Source organism: Aspergillus niger (assembly GCF_000002855.4).
Source record: "Aspergillus niger supercontig An01".
Taxonomy (NCBI): domain Eukaryota; kingdom Fungi; phylum Ascomycota; class Eurotiomycetes; order Eurotiales; family Aspergillaceae; genus Aspergillus; species Aspergillus niger.
Window position 1 is genome coordinate 1,900,293 of NT_166518.1, and position 19,069 is coordinate 1,919,361.

At 51.5% G+C, this 19,069-nt stretch overlaps 6 protein-coding genes across 6 annotated transcripts; 3 read left to right on the forward strand and 3 right to left on the reverse strand.

Moving 5' to 3' along the window:
* Positions 1-1,743: 1,743 nt before the first annotated feature.
* An01g08060 (uncharacterized protein) lies at positions 1,744-4,928 on the forward strand (the record flags this gene model as incomplete). Its single annotated transcript, XM_059749752.1, has 7 exons — positions 1,744-1,902; positions 2,079-2,269; positions 2,422-2,471; positions 2,694-2,773; positions 2,903-3,318; positions 3,370-3,975; positions 4,061-4,928. 7 exons carry the CDS (start codon positions 1,744-1,746, stop codon positions 4,926-4,928), a joined length of 2,370 nt encoding a protein of 789 aa, XP_059603250.1.
* A 401-nt stretch (positions 4,929-5,329) lies between these two features.
* An01g08070 (uncharacterized protein) lies at positions 5,330-7,258 on the reverse strand (the record flags this gene model as incomplete). Its single annotated transcript, XM_059749756.1, has 7 exons — positions 5,330-5,504; positions 5,579-5,695; positions 6,457-6,656; positions 6,733-6,750; positions 6,830-6,893; positions 6,988-7,102; positions 7,177-7,258. 7 exons carry the CDS (start codon positions 7,256-7,258, stop codon positions 5,330-5,332), a joined length of 771 nt encoding a protein of 256 aa, XP_059603251.1.
* A 95-nt stretch (positions 7,259-7,353) lies between these two features.
* On the forward strand, positions 7,354-10,716 carry An01g08080 (uncharacterized protein; the record flags this gene model as incomplete). The annotated part of the gene is made up of 11 exons (XM_059749762.1): positions 7,354-7,404; positions 7,470-7,540; positions 7,682-7,962; positions 8,034-8,224; positions 8,277-8,559; positions 8,615-8,754; positions 8,806-8,936; positions 8,989-9,343; positions 9,395-9,511; positions 9,571-9,610; positions 9,674-10,716. The coding sequence occupies 11 exons, from the start codon at positions 7,354-7,356 to the stop codon at positions 10,714-10,716; spliced, it is 2,703 nt and encodes a 900-aa protein (XP_059603252.1).
* Positions 10,717-11,136: 420 nt separating this feature from the next.
* Positions 11,137-13,179, reverse strand: An01g08090 (uncharacterized protein; the record flags this gene model as incomplete). Its single annotated transcript, XM_001389197.3, has 4 exons — positions 11,137-11,333; positions 11,515-12,472; positions 12,536-12,633; positions 12,714-13,179. The coding sequence occupies 4 exons, from the start codon at positions 13,177-13,179 to the stop codon at positions 11,137-11,139; spliced, it is 1,719 nt and encodes a 572-aa protein (XP_001389234.1).
* A 727-nt stretch (positions 13,180-13,906) lies between these two features.
* Positions 13,907-14,947, forward strand: An01g08100 (uncharacterized protein; the record flags this gene model as incomplete). Its single annotated transcript, XM_001389198.3, has 1 exon — positions 13,907-14,947. The coding sequence occupies one exon, from the start codon at positions 13,907-13,909 to the stop codon at positions 14,945-14,947; it is 1,041 nt and encodes a 346-aa protein (XP_001389235.3).
* Positions 14,948-15,447: 500 nt separating this feature from the next.
* Positions 15,448-19,035, reverse strand: An01g08110 (uncharacterized protein; the record flags this gene model as incomplete). Its single annotated transcript, XM_001389199.1, has 1 exon — positions 15,448-19,035. One exon carries the CDS (start codon positions 19,033-19,035, stop codon positions 15,448-15,450), a length of 3,588 nt encoding a protein of 1,195 aa, XP_001389236.1.
* Between the last annotated feature and the right edge of the window lie 34 nt (positions 19,036-19,069).

Consider the following 19,069-nt stretch of genomic DNA (forward strand, 5'->3'; position numbering starts at 1 on the left):
TTCAGGAACACGAGGATACTACTACATATACTGGTGACCTAGCACACATGAAACTATGCATAACCTTTCTCGGAGATCTGCGGTGGCGGATGATCTAGTCTCAATTACTGGGATTACCTCAATAATAACTATTACTGAGAAGGGGGCAGTAGATTCACCACTCAGTACTACTGCTAGTAGTTTCACACACTGCTTTCATCTTTGAAATTAACTCCATGAAAGGAGGTAGCACTGTATGAGCCTCGAAGTCATTAAACTGGAAGAGCCGCGCTTTTCAAGGGCGCACAAAACGGACAGTGCGGATGAGGTACTAAACTACGTACTATCACGCTCGAGATAAGCCTCACATCGATTGGTTGCCTGCTTTGGTCGTACATGGCATCGATACTACGTACTATGACATAAGTTCCTGCTCTGTGTCAGTCAAAATCTCACAGCAACGTACTGAAGTACACTAGTAAGCCCTTGCTAAGTCTACTCGTCAACACTCTCTGCATAACTAGTAGCTTTGATTGAAGGTGTAGTTCGGATCAGAGCCGACAAGTCCTTGCCAACAAATCATGGGGAGCCTCAGGAGATAATCCGCGGGATTAAGTTCCAGAGAGCCTAGCCCTCTCTAGAGATATAGATAGCCGGGAAAAATAACGTGCCATGGATGCAGAGTCGCGAAAATGAAGGAAGAGACGAAGAGGATCTCAGTGCCATGGTCGGAACCAGTTTGTTGGTTCATCTGATCCAAGCTTCGGAAAGCTATCCCAAAAGGGTATATGGGTAAGCACGGGCGGGTGTCTGCAAATGCCTCTAATGAATTAGGACCTCTGCTAGTTATGGATTGGTGGTGATCAACTAGTCATTCCCTAGTGAATAGTTAAGTATTGTCTTGAATAAGTCCTTGAATGAGGACCTCGAAGACTTACAACCTCGTAATAAGAGCAGCCATATCATGGAGTGCTCTACAGGACGACAAATATGATAATAGTAATACTGCCTAGTCTTTCAGGACCGACACCCGACTCTGTTGGAAGATTGACTGGCCTACGGTGTACAACGTTGATAAGTGGACAAAAGAGGGTGTAAAACTAGTAGTTTAGCGCCCCGAGCAACAAAATTTGATGCAAGGCTTTTGGTTGCATAATTCCAGCCACTGCGACATCGGCAGGTATTGCTACAGACAGATATCCTGTTGCGACGCATTTTAACACTGACGAGCTCATACGATCTGAACTACTTATCCCCTTCACGAACTCTGGGACGTCGGTGTCGACATTCTTTTTACCCCTTGGTCAATCAGCACCTTTCTTGGGGGGAGGAAGGGGGAAGGGGAAGAGTGGGCACTACCTACAGTAAATACTCGGAATGCTGATTCCTGTTCTGGACCGGCCAAGTGCCGGGTGTTGCAGCATGAAGATCACTAATACGGACACCGTACTAGCACCGGCTGACCGAAGCTTTTTCGCTAGATTATGCATAACACTTCAAGCGGGCGCCCCAAGTAAAATGTAGTTTATAGGCTGATATAACGGATGGAAGAGATAGACATAAAATGAGCACAAGGCTGAATTTCTGGTTCGACAAGCTCACTCTCATGTCGACTCGTTTCATGAGAGTCGCGTAGGGGGAGGATTTCAGCCCCCATTGCGCGTGGGGGAAGGAGGGGTCCACTTGGGGGGCAATGAAAGGAGGGGCGTGAGCAGGAGCCAGCCTTGAGCCAGCCTTGACCGGGAAATGTTTGTGTGGCACCCAATGACAGTAGCCGCCCACAAGCAAAACCGTTCGAGCCCAGATGTCGGTGGTGGTGCTGGTGGTGCTGGTGCCCGGGCGGGTGGTTACCTTACAAATGTTTTGATAAGAAAGGACTACCAACCCCTCCTCTCCCATTCACCATTCAATCTTCAACCACATGTAGTTCAATTTGTCGACAATATTGCGGCTCTATCGACTGCTAGTACAGACTAGAATACCCAGAAGTCCTTCCTCTTCGACAGCGCGATCAGTGAACAACGAGAACGAAAGCTAATAGGGGAAGGCTCGCCAAACAGTTAGGTACTTTCTTTTTGCTTGACTCTAGTACTTACTAGGTATACGGGGCTGACGGGTACGGTACGAACCCCCCTGCTTTTGCACTAGCTCGTGACCCTAATTGCGTACCAGAGCTTGCGGTACTTGCCTTTTCCTCCCTTCCACCCTCTACGACTGGCTCATTTGCTTCCAGTCCAGACTTAGTAGCACCACTACTATTTCCTGGGATTTTGATACCCCTCGCTAAACGGTGATTTGTCTCTTCCCTTTTCTTTTCAGTGGTTTTTCTTCTGTTCCGACCATTATACCCACAACGGTTGTACTGCTTGGGGAACTTTAACCCCCCGTCAGCCCTCTCTGTGTCGGGGCAGTTGAACCCCTCTCGCTACTTTGCCCGTTCAGCCAGCCTCCCCCCGCCAGGTTTCGGGCTAAATTGATAGCGCTAGTGCCTGGTGAGTAATCTGCCTCTTGAGTTCTAGTCCTTAAAGCCATATACATACCTAGGCAGGGGCAGAAACCAAATATCCAGAAATAAGGAAACATGGCGTTAGAACTTCTGCTTTCCCCAACTACCCTGCCAACGTTTATTTGATTAGATGACTACGATACGTGCGACGGAACCAATGCGAGGAACTCTCATTGATATCACTGAGTGCCTTCCTGCATGCTAATAGATCCTGAACAGAACCACGTCTTGAGTCTCTCTTTCTACAAATACACTTGCGCTTCTCGTCCCCTCTCCTTTCTTTCGAGGGTAAGTGCCTATCACGACCTGTCCGTCTGAAGCTGTCATGAGTTTAACAGGGTGGTCGACAGGGCAAGACGCAAGCTTATAACTAGCATATCTTCTACTCAATAGCGTTCCATCTCTAGTACAACATAGAGATTATGTATAATTAGCATGTCGGCTACTTCATTTCTGGACAAACCACTCCTCAAAGTCAGTCGACCAGTGGCTGCTTGCTCAAGATGCCGAACAGCCAAAATCAAATGTGACGGGAAGCTTCCGGCCTGCTCCGCGTGCGAAAGGGTCGGAAAAGCGAGCACCTGCTCCGGCGCAAGTGACGAATTCGCCAGAGGAAAGGAAAGAAGCTATGTCGCCTCTTTGGAAGGTTACTGCGAACGACTCAAAACGAAGATTGACGATCTTCGCCGCCTCAAAACATCATTATCTGTGGACGAAAGGGGTGTCGCCCATCAAAGCTCGATCACCTCCATCTCCTCGGCAGGTACTGTTGCACAGGAAGGTGGCAAAGAAGTGACTGACATCGATGACCTCGTTGGTGATTTTGGCTTCTTGTAAGTTCTCGCTGAAATTAGCACGATGTTCCTCGGACTGACACCAATCAGGTCCGTCAATGCGACTTCGAGAGACTTCCATGGGATTACTTCGAATACGTCTTTCGCCAATCTTCTTCTGTCCCTGTCTCAAGCTGAGTCGATACCAAGAACGACGGCGCAGTCAATACCGCCACGCCATGAGATAATGCCCGTGCTACAACACTATTTCGACAACATCTACATACAGCTTCCATTTTTCGCCGAAACGAGCTTCTGGACATCTGTGGATGCGGTCTACCAAGCTGGGGGGCGCTTTGCCAAGCCCTTTGACAAGTGGATTGTGCATATGGTCTTAGCCACTGCGTCTGCGTCTATCTCCCTCGAGATCGGTGATAGAAGTCATCACAGAGCGTTGTCTCATGTTTCAATGGCAATGAATCAAGCCGAGGACGTCGTCCGTCCCGGTACTATAGCCGGTATCCAGTCAATCCTCCTGCTTGCCCAATATTCCTTATTCGACCCGCAACACTTTCGCAGCTGGTACTTAGTAGGGATGGCTGTCAGGGTAATGGTCGATCTAGGCCTACACCAGGACCCGCCTTTGGATGTTCAGTCAGCCTCGGTGCAGCTGGACCTGCGCCGCCGTGTTTTCCATTGTGTCTATTGCTTGGACAGGTGTGTTAAACTTCTTTTTGTCCCGGACACATACTTGCTACTTGATACTTGAGCTAACGAAAGAAACTCCATTTCACTTTTAAAGAGGAATAAGCACTGCCTTTGAAAGAACCTTCTCGTTCTCAGACGATTCCGTCGATGTTGCTTTGCCGTCTTCTGCCACGTCCCTAGGGGCTTCGCTAACCGAAAAGAGCCATATATTTTTACGAAGCTCGGAGCCTGCGTGGCACATCGTCAGAATTCGCCAAATACTGTCGGAGGGTTACCAGAGAAGATATTTTCATGAACACGAGACTTCTCTTCAAGCTCCGGCCTCGACGTGGGCTCTCTGCTCAAAAGCATACGAGTGGTTTGATAAAATCCCGAGTAATATACCAAACCACTTCCCCATCCTGTACCGATTGGAGCTATCATACACGATAGTCGTGATTCTCTCTGCTGGCGACGAACAGACCACACTATGTGATTACAGCAAGATTGTTCTGTTCCATTGCTGCATGCGGTACATCAAAGAACTCTATGAGGTGCTGAAGAACCCTGCCTGGCTGCCTTTGATGACCTTCCTGGATATTCAGAGGACGTATCAAGTTGGCCGACGATTCATACGAGATGTGACAGAAAACCAGGACCTTCTGTTGAACCCGTCGATACCCGCATTGCCCTCAATTCCTCCGGAGACCCCGGAACAGCTGATTTTGAATGGTGAGGATTGTATGAGCTTCCACGCGCGCGCCTCGGAATGTCTTTCTCAGATCAACAATCTCCTCCAATATGGTGCAAGCAAGTGGGGAGCGACCAGCATACTTGGAGACTTCCAGCAAATGTGCGAGCCCGCCCGGAGCCGTCTATTACATGCATCGAATCCATATCTGGCAGGTTCTGGGGCCTATATGGCTGGCTACGCTTCATTGGTGCCTGCAGGAACAGGATACCTAGGCTTTGACATTGGATGATCTAGCCCTCGGCGAGGGCCAAGGCAAGGGATGCCTGCTTCATGAATCTTCAATAATGCCTTAGTTCATGCCCCTGTGTTGTGGTAATATTGTATATGTTTTTTTTTTTTTTTTTTTTTTTTTTTCTGGTTGCACATGTTATATGTGAGCGATGTGAAGTTGGATAACGATAATACTCGGAGAAAAAGTGTCCTTATCTTGATGTGTATCGTATCTTGATTTCCTTTCTTCTTCTTTTCTTACTCTGTGGAATGCCTCCAGAGATTGCATGTATTTGAATGACAGTCGTGAGCAGGGAGAATTCCTGGGCAGGTCCTACGAGAGAGTCTCCCGGTTGCGGCTAATGCTGCAAGGGCTGCGAGCAGCCACACCAGAAGGCCGATCGCGTCGGGCCATGTGGGCTAGCATCTCTCCATTTTCTCTCTCCCCCCCCCCAAAACCGATGAGCATTCGAGAAACTGCACGGGAACATCAATCCTCCGTACTCGGTAAATGTAGGTCGGGATTTGAACCTGAACGTAAGCGATGCTGGTGCCTTTTAGTGATCTACCGGCCAATCGTTGGCCAAGAGTGTGGCTGGTCAAGATCGGAGCCAGTTGACCGCACCATAAGCTTGGGGTAGTACAACTAGCTAGTTCGTCACAATATACTCCGCAATGGAGAGGAAAGGAAAGACTACATGGGCTGAAAGACACGCGTCAAGTACACGCTTGACATACTGAACTTCTCGAGCCTCCTTGGAAACCCGTCCCTTTTCCCATGGAAACCTGTCCCCAATATAGCACCAGGCACCGCACTCATACCGTAGCAGCGAGTGAGTACAGAGATACATAAGTAGAGTGCCCAATTGAAGGGCAGAGAAAGAGAGAGAGAGAGAGAGAAGCGAGACTAAACTCGTGACGTCACAGTGATGCGTCGCGGATGGTCAAGCAATCGACTTTTTGCACTGCATGATACAGTAATAATTTTCCTACGAAGTCCAGTGTAGTAGCAGCAGTATTTACTTTTACTAGGGAAATACTAGTCCTTTGCACTAAGTCGCAATGGAGGGTGGACAATTACCCACAGTCACCCCATAAGGCAGAAGAAGCTTAAGCTTGCTTTTTTCCTCAAGGCCCGCCGATGAGTAAAAGTATTTCCGCTTTGCTTTGAACGAAAGATTTTCCTTCTGATATCAGGCCCACGGACGGGATCCGCTTTCTTTCTTGTGTCTTTTATGAATTGGATTTCGGGTCTGCCGCTTCTGTCCAAATCTACTGTTGATGGGATTGAATTGTTGCGCGCCCGTAAAAGTCAAGCTGCCAGCACCCCAGGGATGGGATGAGGTTGTCCGAGAACTGCATCTGTTACACACCTGAGCCGGAGCCTAGTCCTACCTATCTATAGCACTAAGTTACTGGGCTCTCCTGACGTGGATGGATCACATGTTCCGGTCGATCGTTTCCATGGCTCTCGAGTCTCAATGCTCCTTCTCTCGCGTGCATGCAAACACTCTAGTACTGTTGAGTGAATCCATTAGCTAAGACACCAGCTGGCCCAGCTCGACGACTCGCCAGAAGGGCTAAAGTAGGGAGTCGTAGGGATGATCCGCGCAACATCCAGGCTCGTAGCGCCGATCCTGAGTGGATGGCGGGCCAGATCTTGAGCTGGCGCGTCCGCCCTTGACTTCATCGCTCTCGGCGCGATGATGATCTCATCGTCGTACAAACTCAATCCTCCTTCTTTCCCCTCCCCCCCTAAACCACCCTATGCCGTGTATCTCGACGAAATCTCTTTTTTTTCCCTCCAGGAACCAGACACAAACCCGGAACTTCACCTTTGCCTGTTCTGCTCGTCACCACGACACCATGACGTCAAGCAGGTGCGCTGGCCCAAACTGGCAGGCACCACCGCGCCATTACGCTCCTGCCCTTTCGCTGCATGCGGCAGTTGTATTTAAATCCGTAGAGAACTTCGTAGTAGTTCCTTCCTTCCCTCGATCCACTTGTCGTTTTGATTGATACCACAATTTCTTTCGGCGTACATTCTTCCCCCTTCCTACTACAACTACTACACTTACGCTGTCAACCTAATACCCCATCCGTCCTCGGCGTCCTTCATTCCGGAGATACCCAGCGACGCGCTTTTTTTTCTATCCCTTGTTTGCAGCCCCAAGAGAAGATCAGCCTTGTCGTCTGCTTATCGTCGTGCCGTGCACTTTATCTTACCTTGTTTAATCTCTGTTCGGTCTATCTTCCTTGCCAGATACCTAACCCCGGATCTTGGCCAGACGCCCGAATCTGCTGGCCAGTGGTCCCCCTTGCGACTGCATACTGCTTACTTTCCCACATACATACATTTAAAAAAACAAGAAAAAGTTTCTTGCTTGGCTTTCGAGCCTCTGTAGACGTCAATTCTTGCCAGTCAATCTGGTAATCCTGCCGCAATGTCGTCCAAAGCAGTCAACCATCCGCTGAACACCAAGCAGAAGGAACAGGTATTTCATCAACCTAGTCTCCTCAAAAGCTGGACGCAGAGCCTCTAACCCGAATATCGCTCCAGGATATCAACCAGAAGCTGCAGCTTTATGGAATCTATCAAGGTAAATTCAACACAAGTCATCATGTTCCAGCGTATTTGTGCTAATGGGCCATGTAGCCTTCAAAAATGGCAAGCTTCCATCGGTGAGTGAAGTGATTCAACCATCAATCGTGTTGCATACTAACGTGAAATCAATTATCATAGAACAAACAATGCGACGTTGCTCTGAACAGTGCTCTCAAATCCAAGGCCCTCTCGTCGCCGTCCCAGGAGCTGTCTGGTGAAGGCCAGGCCCTCGTGCAGGATCTTCGGAACGTTATCGAACATGTTAAGAAGCTTATGCTGAGCAAGAATGAGGGTCAGCTCTTGCAGGAATTCCTGTGGGAGGCACAGACTGTTTCTTCGGGTGATACAGAGAAGCCAGGTCTGCCTGTGACGAGGGATGCGGCCCAACAAGACGGCCAAGAAGCCTTGGAGGGTCTCAAGACCCTTGGAAGACTCCTGATCACGAATGGTGAATTCAGAAAGCTATGTAAGTTGACCGCCATCTGGGCAGGGAACCCCAAAACTGACATTAGTGTCTAGTAAACGATGCTATGACGCTTGCGCGTGATATGGCTGGTGACGTCTCTCAGAAGGCCGCAAACAGGCTGAGACCATCGGAGGAACAACTTTCCCAGATTGATGAGCCAGCTGAAGAGAACGTGTGGCACGAGCAGCCTGATTTCTCCAAGCACAAGGAAACATTCAAATCCCGCTTCAAGAGAAACAAAGACGTGAGTTTTTCTGAGCCGATAGTGCTATACCAAGTGACTTACATATGGACAGGAGGGTAAGCAGGAAGTCGCTGGTACTGCAGCACAGGCTGCCACCGGTGGCCAAGAGCCTTCATCAGTCTCCGATGTCGACGCGCGCGCTGGTGTTGCTGCAGGTGCAGGAAGAGCCCAGGAGAAGATTTCGGAGAATGTCCCTGAAGAGGCAAAGAGCCGTACTCGTGAATACAAGGACAGGACCAAGAGCTACTTGTCAGAAAAGGTGCCCCAAGAGCGACGGGATCAGACGATTTGGCGCTTGAAGAAGATGGTCATTGAGATTCAAGGCCATTCTGATTGTAAGTTATCAGCCAACGATATGCACCCATAGACGGTCGACTGACTGCGAAACAGACCAACAGGCGATCCGAACCCTTCTTTCGATGGCTGAAAAGTATGGTTCCCATGGACGGAACTTGTCTCAGCAGGGCGCCGGTTCAGTCCAGGGCTTCCGAAGCGGCGATAAGATCCAGAGAATGGAGGCCAATCTTCGGGTACGTCTGTCAATTTTGTCGGATAAGCAGTGACTAACCCCTTCTGACCAGACTTTGATTGAACGTTTTGCCAACCACACGTCCCTGGATAATCTATTCGACTCTCTGGACAACATCTACCGAGATGCAGACAGGGACCCTGAGCTGAAAGGATGGTTCAGAAACATGGACACCTTCATCCGGTGAGTATGAAAGTTCTTACGGGACCTAGGCGGTGTACTAATCATTTCACAGGAAAACCCTAACAGAGCAAGGCTATATTATGGATGATGATTGCAATCGCCAGTGGGACCAACTCACTGATCATGGCCGTTACCTCCTGCGTGAGCGCTACAGGGATCATACCGATCGAATTCTTGATGAGCTCAAGTTCCTTGGCGATCAGTTCAACCAGGACCCTCAGAACAAGGCGTTTGGGGATGCGATGCAGAAGCTCTTCGATGACCTTGGACGCGACAACAGCGGCAATATGGCCTTCAAGAAGCATCTCGTCAGGGACATTCGGGATGTTATTCTACCAGAGGTTCTTGAAAATGTCCGCTATGTCCCCGTTCCTCGTATCGAAGTGTCTGATCCCGCGGCCGATGTTGTAAGTATACCTGAGTTGTCCTTTGCTGAGTTTCGTGGCTAACTATTCAAGGTTGTGGAAAACCTCGTGATTGAGAGCGATAATTTGATGCCGAATGTCGTGGAATTTGGCAGCGACAACTACTTCCGATGGGGACGCAAGAAGATCAGCAGCAAGAGGGACAACAAGGTTAGTTTATTTCCTGTAGTGATCATTTCAAGTGAATAATGCTGACGATATGCCTGAAGATTATGATTTCGGTGTCTGGAATCCAAGCCGATCTCCGAGGTAAGTGAAATGCCCTTAAGGTCATCGTTCGATCTGCATCGTTTACTGACACTACCTCTCCAGATGTGAGCTACTATATCAACAGGAAGCAAGGATTCCCTGCTATCACGGACACTGGTATCATGGATATCTTCTTGGGTGGCGAAGGCTTCGGTTTCAAGATTGCAGCCTCGACTGCCCAAAAAGAAGACCGGCAGAACTTCATCAAATTGGACAAGGTGACTGTCAAGATTGACTCTCTCAACGTCAAATTGAAGAAGTCGAAGCACAAGACTCTATTCACGATTTTCAAGCCATTGTTGTTCCGAGTTGTCCGTCCAACCCTGGAAAAGGTACTCGAGCAGCAGATCCGGGACGCTTTTGCCAAGGGAGATGCCTTTGCCTACGAAATCCACAGTGAGGCGAAGAAGGCACAGGAAGCTAGTAGCCAGGATCCCGCAAACGCGCCCAACATCTACTCCCGCTATCTCGATGCCTTCCGTGCCAGAAATGAGGACAAGAAGCGAAAGGCACAGGAAATTGCCAAACGAGACACTAAGGTGCAGACGGCTACAACTCTGCATGATTCCCTCTTCCCCGAGATCAAGCTTCCTGGCGGCATCAGTACTAAGGCCACTGAGTACAAGGAACTCGCGATGAAGGGTGAACGCTGGGAATCTCCCATCTTCAGCATTGGCAGCGCCTCAGAGTCTTCTGATATTCCCAAGGCGGGCGACATTTCTCGCAAACGGGAATCCCCTGCCGAAAAGGGTGGTGTTGATGGAGTAACTAATGGCGGGGCCACAAACGGCAGAGTTACGAACGTTAATCAGACAACTGGAGGAGTCACTAATGGGACTACCGCTATCACCCAGAATGAAAAAGTGACCAACGGAGGTGCACAGCCCATGGATGGTCGAGTGACCAATGGCAAGCACGCTGTTTCCGGGACCAATGGACACACCAATGGACATACTAATGGACATTCCAAGACATATGACCATGCAGCTGCGTCCCAGAAATTCTCCGATGAAGTCAGCCAAGCGTTCAGTGATGGAAACGTTGGCGGAGGTGCTCGCACCACAGTCCCAGGCGTCGAAACTGCCTTCAACCCCCAGACTGCGTAGGTCAATCGCGTGGAGGGATCATAGGGTTCAGCAATGCTCATACACGCTAGCCAAGTATCGCTTTTGTTATTGATTTATCCTGCCTGTACTGTTTTTGATACCTTGTGACGTTGTCGACTTGACCATTTCATTTGTTATACGAACTTAATGCTTTACTTATCAGCATAAGTGTGTTAGTAGTTAATGATTAATTCATTGTGATATCCTGCGATATGTCTGGGCAATAATAAGAACAGCTGCGATAGAAAGCTGTATATTTTATAAGACATCAGTAATAGCCTGGCTCATTACAGTGAAACAGACAAGCATGAGGCATTAAATTCAGGAAACCAAAATCATTACCCCTCGTATTTGAAACTTGCTTCTAGACTCTATATACTTTCAACATTTTTAACTTGACCCATTCAATCATAACATCCATTACATTTGCTCAAAATACTTCTCCCAACCGAGCTCGCGCAGCTTAGTACCCTTCAGCTCCATGTTCTCAGCCCGAGCGCTCTCCGCATAAGCCTCAACCTTGCGCTGGATAGCCGGATCGAAAGCACCGAGGATACGAGCAGCCAGGAGGGCAGCATTGATGCTGTTGTTGATGCCGACGGTGGCGACAGGTACACCTGTAAAACATGTTGTCAGCTCGGATGTAACGTAACCCGGTATATGATATGCAGGAAATGATGTGTGTGACTGTCATCCTACGTGCATGTATGCATGCATGCAGCAACAGTGCATGTGAAGGAAGACGGAAACAGGATCTAGGTGATGAACAAGGAAGAAAAGAATATGGAGAAGACTCACCCCTAGGCATCTGCACAATGCTGTACAAACTATCAACTCCATCCAAAGAGCTACCCTTAACTGGGACACCGATCACGGGCAGCGCGGTATGAGCAGCCGACATACCGGGGAGGTGAGCAGCACCTCCTGCGGCAGCAATGATGACCTTGATGCCACGGGCCGCGGCATTGGCAGAGTACTCGGCCATGTAGGTGGGTGTGCGATGAGCGGAGGTGATTTCCACGTCGGGCTCAACGCCGAAGTAGTCCCGCAGGAGCTTGAGACCGGGAACCAGGGTCTTGAGGTCACTGTCGGAGCCCATGATGACCGCAACGGAAGGGGCGGGCTTGGAGACGCCGGACTTTTGGGGCTTGGAGCGGACGTCGCTGCGCTGGGAGCGGATTTCGTCGACGACGTCGATGAGGGGCTGGATGTGGGATTCGGCTTCGTGCATGGTCGGGGCGGTGACGGTGACGTGGCCCATCTTGCGGCCGGGTTTGGCGGCGCCCTTGCTGTAGAGGTGGATGCTGGCGTTAGGGATGGAGAGGGCGCTTTCGGCAGCCTTGAGGTGGGTGTCTGGGGCGGAGCCACCGATGATGTTCAGCATGATGGAGGGTTGGCGGATTTCGAGGCTCTGAGGGGGGATGGGGAGGTCGAGGATGGCGCGGATGTGGGCTTCGAATTGAGACATGGGGCAGCCTTCGATGGTGTAGTGACCGGAGTTGTGGATACGGCTGGCGATCTCGCAGAGGAGAAGGCTGTCGTCTTCCAGGAGGAACATCTCCACGCCGAAGACACCCTTGCCTTCGAAGGCGGAGACGGCTTTCCGGGCGAGTTCTTGCGCTTTGCGGTTGATGGCATCGGAGACGTTGCGGGCGGGGGCGTAGACGAGCTTGCAGATGGAGTCTTCTTGGACGGTTTCAACGGTGGGGTAGGAGAGGACTTCGTCCTTGGTCTTCACGACCATCACGGCGAGTTCCTGGGGTATGGGTGTTAGATGGTGATGTGGGTCATTTGGCGTGGAGGGTGGAGGGGTATATACCATCTTGAAGTAGGCCCATTTCTCGGCATACAGAGGACGACCCTTGAGGAACTCAAGGGCTTCGGGAATATCGTGAGCACCGCGCACATGGAAGTTTCCTGGTGATTGAGGGACTAAGTTAGTGGTGGTTGCTGGTGGATAGTAAAGAACAGCAATTGGCGCAACACCGGTGACTCACCACGTCCATCGTAGGCCATGGTCTTCGACTTCAGCATCAAGGGGTAGCCAAGCTCCTCGCCAACCTTGGCCAATGCCTCGGGGGTATTCTCAGCGAGCTCGCGGTGCTCAGCCATGGGGATGCCATATTTGCGGAGATGTTCCTTCTGGTTGTACTTGTTCTGGATGGTGCGGATGGCCTGCCAACTGGGCTCGATGCGGACCTGGGAGGCGATCTCCTCCAGGGCATAGGTATCGACGTGCTCAATCTCGGCGGTCACGACGTCGCAGTTCTTCGCCAATTCGCGGACGGCTTCGCGCTCCTTGAAGGAGCCGGTGACATGGTCATCGTGGGAGCTAATCTGCTTAGCCGGGGAGTTCTCCGCATCAAGGACGTTGCACTGGATGTTGAGGCGGTTGGCCGATTCGACCAGCATACGGCCCAATTGGCCTCCACCGAGGATTCCCACCTTGCGGGAGTTCCACATATTGATTTAAGGGAATATAGGAAAAGAGGGAGGAAAAACAGAGATGGACAGGCACCAGCTCGCACCAAGCAGAGGGGGAAAGATCTGGGGAAGAGAAAAGCAGCCCCTCCACGGCGGAGCAAAAAATCCGCCCGATAACCATCACGTGCGCCAGTGATAAGCGGCTGGCGGGCCCAATCAGAGCCTGCGGTTGCCGGGGGAGCCGCCGTCCCCGCGTGTCCAGATCGAGCCATGTCAATTCCGCCCGTCATTTGCTGCTCTCCCTCTGCATTTATCCCCTGTGGCCTTGTCGCATCTCACTTCGCTGGGCGCAGAAGTGCTGGATCATGTCGCTGGGTATGTTTGAATCTATAGCCAATGCCGGAACCTAACTGCAATGTTGCTTTCGTCCATCTTGTGACCTGCGCTCTTTGCTTTGATTCATAATGAGCTTGTCAGGCACAACTTCAAGCTCCATTCAGCTAACCCATCATGCGATCGTAGACGAAGAAAGCCTCCAGACAGTCGCCAATGGCGGCACGATGGACTAGTATGTCAACTCGCGCCCCAACCAAGCACCTGCAGTACAATCTGAGCTGACATTCTCCGTTTCCTCCAGTGAGAAATGGCCCAGCATGGTCGAACCCCTGCTAGGACGATTGGAATATGTGCGCAAATCCCGTACCACCCACGAAACCAATCACCGACTAATGCACCTCGCGTCCAGATCATATACAACGTCTTCCCAATGCCGCGGATTCCTCCCGACCTTCATGAACAGTCTGCTAATCCCACCGTCCCCACAACCACACCATCCACGACTCTCCAGACCTCCACACAGCCCGAGCCATCATCTCAGCAATCCTCCGCAACTGAGCGTATCGACACCCAAGCCCCGTCCTCGCAAGGCTCCTCTCTTCCCGAACCCCTCCAACACCACCTAAACTCCATCAAATCCACCTTGCGATCCCTCTTCGCCTCAAAACCCCCACACACTATCCAACGTCTCGCAGAACTAATCGTCCGCCCCACTGCCCACTACCGCACTCTTCCCGCATATCTTCGCGCCGTCGACCGCGTCGTCTGCGTCACCAGCAGCGCGGAAATCTTCCCCCTCCACTCGACACATCATGGCGCTGCTCCCCAGCCCAACGGCGCGGTCATCAACGGCGCCGATACCGGCCTCTTGTTCCCGGACCATGCGCTCGGTAGCGATGAGTCTCTAGGCGGAGCTCTTCTCACTCCGATACCGTGGTTGAGTAATGATCCCTCATCGCCAGAACACGAAGGGGAAAGCGGTACACTTATGGGGGATACTGGGTTCCCTACCCAGGGGGTGGAGCATACTGGCGCTGAGCAAGGAGATCAACAGATGGGATCTGTTCCTACTGCGGAGACGATGACGGTGGTGACATCAGACACAAATGGAAACGAAGGCACGGGTGAAGCTCCGCCGGCTGAAGCACTGGAGGATATTCCGCATGCAAGAGGTCCCTCTGTAGTCGGGGTGGAGGATCTAGGGTTACAAGACGGTAGGGGTGTGGAGATGGATCTCTCGAGTGGAGGGGAGGGGGCGCCGGAACTGCAGGCTTCTGGACAGGAGAATTCTCAGCCGCAGCAGGAGCAAGAGCAAGGGAACCAGCAGCAGCAGGCTACTGGCCAGGATGGAGAACAAGGTGCTAAGTCGACAGCAGATGGAGATGGAGATATTTCTCTAGATGATGTCAAAGCTCCGGAGGAGAACGCTTCCGTAACTGAAACGGCGAATAAAGATCAGCAGCAAGCGTAGCTTTTGGGACGTCGCATGATATGATATTCATAATCTATTAGCGTGTCGTGCTTTGTCTTGTCGCGCATTACGTTTCTTCTTGGACTCTCTCTCTCTGTCTGCCTGCCAGCTAGCTTACATTGTTAAATCATGATTGATGACTTGACTTTGACTATCGTTGTCATGAACCGTGTTCCCTTGGCGTTATCTATCAATTACTACTTACTACAACTAACAGTGAGCAAGCATGCATAAATACTCAAGTGCGCGACTGTGATTCATCATCCGAACTTGATCCAGTTGATTTTCATATACTGTGCAGCGCAATTATAAACACGGCACATCACAATCCATCGTCAACAAAACCCAGTCAACAGATTTAGATAGAACGCATATAGTCGTCATTAGGGGGTCATAACATCCAAACACCAATCATGCCAATATAGACAGATATATAGTAACTCCAATAGATAGATCAACCATTATAAAAACCGAAAGATAAATGAAATAGACAGTATAGATCATACAGGCGGCTCCACCGTCTGAAGAGGAACATAGAGCCCCTCATCGGCATTCGAGCCTCTTCTCTTCCTACCCGTCATGAACGACCAAGTATCAGAGACGAATTCCCGGACCCAGGAGGACGAGGACGAGCGTCTGTGAGAACTAGATCCAGTTACTGATAGCGTGGCCTCCCACCAGCTCTTCTTGGAGGCATTGAAGCTGCCGTCGGATGACAACTCGATATCCTTTTGTAGCTTCTCGGCATCCATCCAGCCCGGTCTCTGCCAAAATTTGAGGAGCAGGCTGCTCACGACGACGGAGACGCTGGATAGAGCCATTGCGGCGCCGGCGGCCATCGGGGGTAGCATGAAACCGAATGGGAGGAAGAGACCCATTGCGAAAGGGAGACCGATGACATTGTATAGACAGGCCCACATGAGGTTGAGCTTGATGCGGTTGAAGACCGAGCGGGAGAGAGACAGACTTGCGGGTACGGAGAGGAGGTCGTCGGGCCGCATCAGAACGATGTCTGCTGCTTCGACGGCCACGTCGGTGCCTGAGGCTAGGGCGATACCTACGGATGCAGTGGCGAGGGCGGGAGAGTCGTTGATGCCGTCGCCGACCATGGCGACTCGGTCGCCGGAGTCTTGCATTGAGGCGACGATGGATTGTTTGTCGGAGGGGGAGACAGAGGCGTGGACTGCCTCTGTTGGGATCCCCACTGCAGAGGCGATGGATACAGCGGTGGCATGGGCATCTCCTGTGATAAGGGAGGTTGTGATCCCCATACGGTGTAGGGCGGCGACGGCTGCTGGTGCGGTCACCTTCACGGTGTCCCGAAGCAAGATGGATCCTGCGTATTGGCCATCGATGGCGACGTGAATTTGGGTTATGCCGGCAGGGACCTTAGACTTGGGGGCGATGTCGGAGTCGTCTGATTCAGCTGTTTCAGGGACGAGGACGTCCCTTGATCGCAGGAAAGCAAGGTTTCCAACCAGGACACGGTACCGGATGCGCTCTGCACTGGACGTGGGCTCGACTAAGGCGGAGATACCCTTGCCGACGCAAGCTTCAAGGTCACCCAAGCTGCCGGGCAACCCGCCCTCTCCTGGATGGCCGGATTCGGACTGAGCAGCCGAGAAAATGGCTCTGCCGATGGGGTGTTCGCTGCTCATTTCTGCAAGACCAACGATCAGCCACCAGAGTCTGCGGCGCCAGTCGTTTGACGTCCAATGTGGTTCAATTTTAGCTTCAGCAACGCTCATTTTACCCGTGGTCAAGGTTCCGGTCTTATCAAACACGACGTGGTTGATCTTTGTAGCAGCTTCGAGGACAGCGCCACCCTTGACAAGAATACCCTGTTGGGCACCCACGCCGGTGCCGACCATGACAGCTGTAGGGGTGCTAAGACCGAGAGCACATGGACAGGCGAAGACAATGACCGAGATGCAAAGTTTGAGACAGACCATGAATTTGCCTCCGTTGTTTTCAGACAAGAAGATCTTCGGAGGGTGAGGTAGGATATGACTCATGAACATCCAGCCGAAGAATGTGACAAGACCAAGACTGATGATAGCTGGAACAAAGTAGCCTGCAACAACATCGGCCATCCGTTGGATCGGAGCCCGGCTAGTTTGAGCATCTTGAACCAATTTGACAATCTGGCTCAGCTGAGTGTCCTTGCCAGCTCGAGTAACCTTGAAGTCCATAGAACTAGTGCCGTTGACCGTACCAGCGATGACAACACTACCCTTGGCCTTGTGGATCGGCATAGCTTCACCAGTGATCATACTCTCATCGACATAGCTCTCGCCACGAATGATAATGCCATCAGCCGAAACCTTATCACCGGGGTGAAGGAGCACAACATCCCCTACTTCAATGAGCTCCGTTGGGATGAGTTTGTGCCCTGGCCCTGCGCGCTCCTCGGTGGTCGAGGATGAGTGCTCCTTTGGCTTTTCGTTAGGATTTCCCCATTCTTCGGCGAGCTTCTCCGCCGCTATCGGATCGTCGTAAATGGTGGTCATGGACGGTGCAAGAGACATGAGCCGGGAGAGAGCAGCAGAGGTTTGGCCCTTGGCCCGGTTCTCCAGCCATCTTCCGAGAGTAATAAAGGTTATAAGCATCGTGCTTGTATCGAAGACTGTACTTGGCCGGATATCATTATCCGACAAAAGAGAAACAACCATGGTAAACACGCTGTAGAAAAATGCAGCAGAGGTACCAAGCATAACGAGGACATCCATGGTTGGTGAGCGATGTTTCAAAGACTTGTAACTGGCTACGTAGAACCTCTTTCCAATGCCAAATTGTACCGGGATAGTGAGCAGAAGACAGGCGACATCGCCAAGGTAGAGACCGGAACATAGTCGAACACGGCCAAAATCAAGAACCGGAAGATACATCGGCAGTAACATATTGATCAAGAAGACGGGGACTGCAAATGAAGCAGAAAATAGGAATGAGCGCTTCCATTCCCGGACCTCCTTAGTTTTGGACAGCGACTCCAGCTGTGCGTTGGTATCATCGGACTGCGACAAGAGGGCATTGTATCCGGCCTTTTCGATCAGTTCGACGATCGAACGAATACCAATCTTCGAGGATTCGTACGACAATGTGATTTGAGAGTTGGCCATTTTTACAGACGCCGATGAAATCCCGGGATTCTGCAGCAGAGTGTCTTCCAAGGCCGAGGCCGAGGCTGCGTCGCGCAAGCCGTGGAGGCTGAGAGTGACACGGCTGAGGCCTCTGGACATGGGCGCCTGTGCTTCCGATGAAAGGACGGTAGTATCGAACCCGGCATCGTCGATTATGCTGACTATTTGTTTCGAGGTGAGTGTAGTAGGGTCGTGGGTGATAATCGCACGCTCGGCTAGCAAGCTGATGTTGAATTGCACTACACCGTCCACCCCGCTGAAGGCATTCTGTATACTCGACGTACAGGCACCACATGTCATACCATCTATAGACACAGTCGTGACCATCAGCCCCGATGTAGAGCCTGGCAAGTCCTCCGAGGTGCGGACAGCGCTCTCCTCCGTTGAGGTTTCCAGCACCTTTGCGCCAAACCCGCGGTCCTCGATAATCTCTGCAATCTGGTCGGGCGCAACGAGAGACGGATCATGCTCCACGACTGCTCGTTCGGAAAGCAAAGACACATTAACTGAATGCACACCAGGTGTATCCTTCAATCCTCCCTCCACCGCGGAGGTGCAAGCACCGCATGTCATGCCCTCAACCGCCAACGTCGTGGTTGACAGCTGAAACACTTTATCCCTGGCCCCGCGGGAACCATCCGCCGGCGTAGAAGCACTATCCGTAGAGACAACCGTCGCATCGAAGCCACAATCGTCAATAATTTCGGCGACTTTTTCCGCAGGAAGCAGGGTTGGGTCATGATGGACCACAGCCCGGCCCATCATCAAGCTGACGGTCACCTCGCCAGCACCCTCCACCCCCTTGAAGGCGCCCTCGACGGCGGAGGTGCAAGCACCGCACGTCATTCCCTCGACGTTGACTGTTGTGGTCGCCATATGGGCTGCTGATCGGTCGGAAGAAGCGCCATGGTTGCCGGCGCCTAGCAGAGCGGAGGATGAGGCCGCCATGTTGCGCCGATTTGCTGCAGAAGCCGGACAAGGA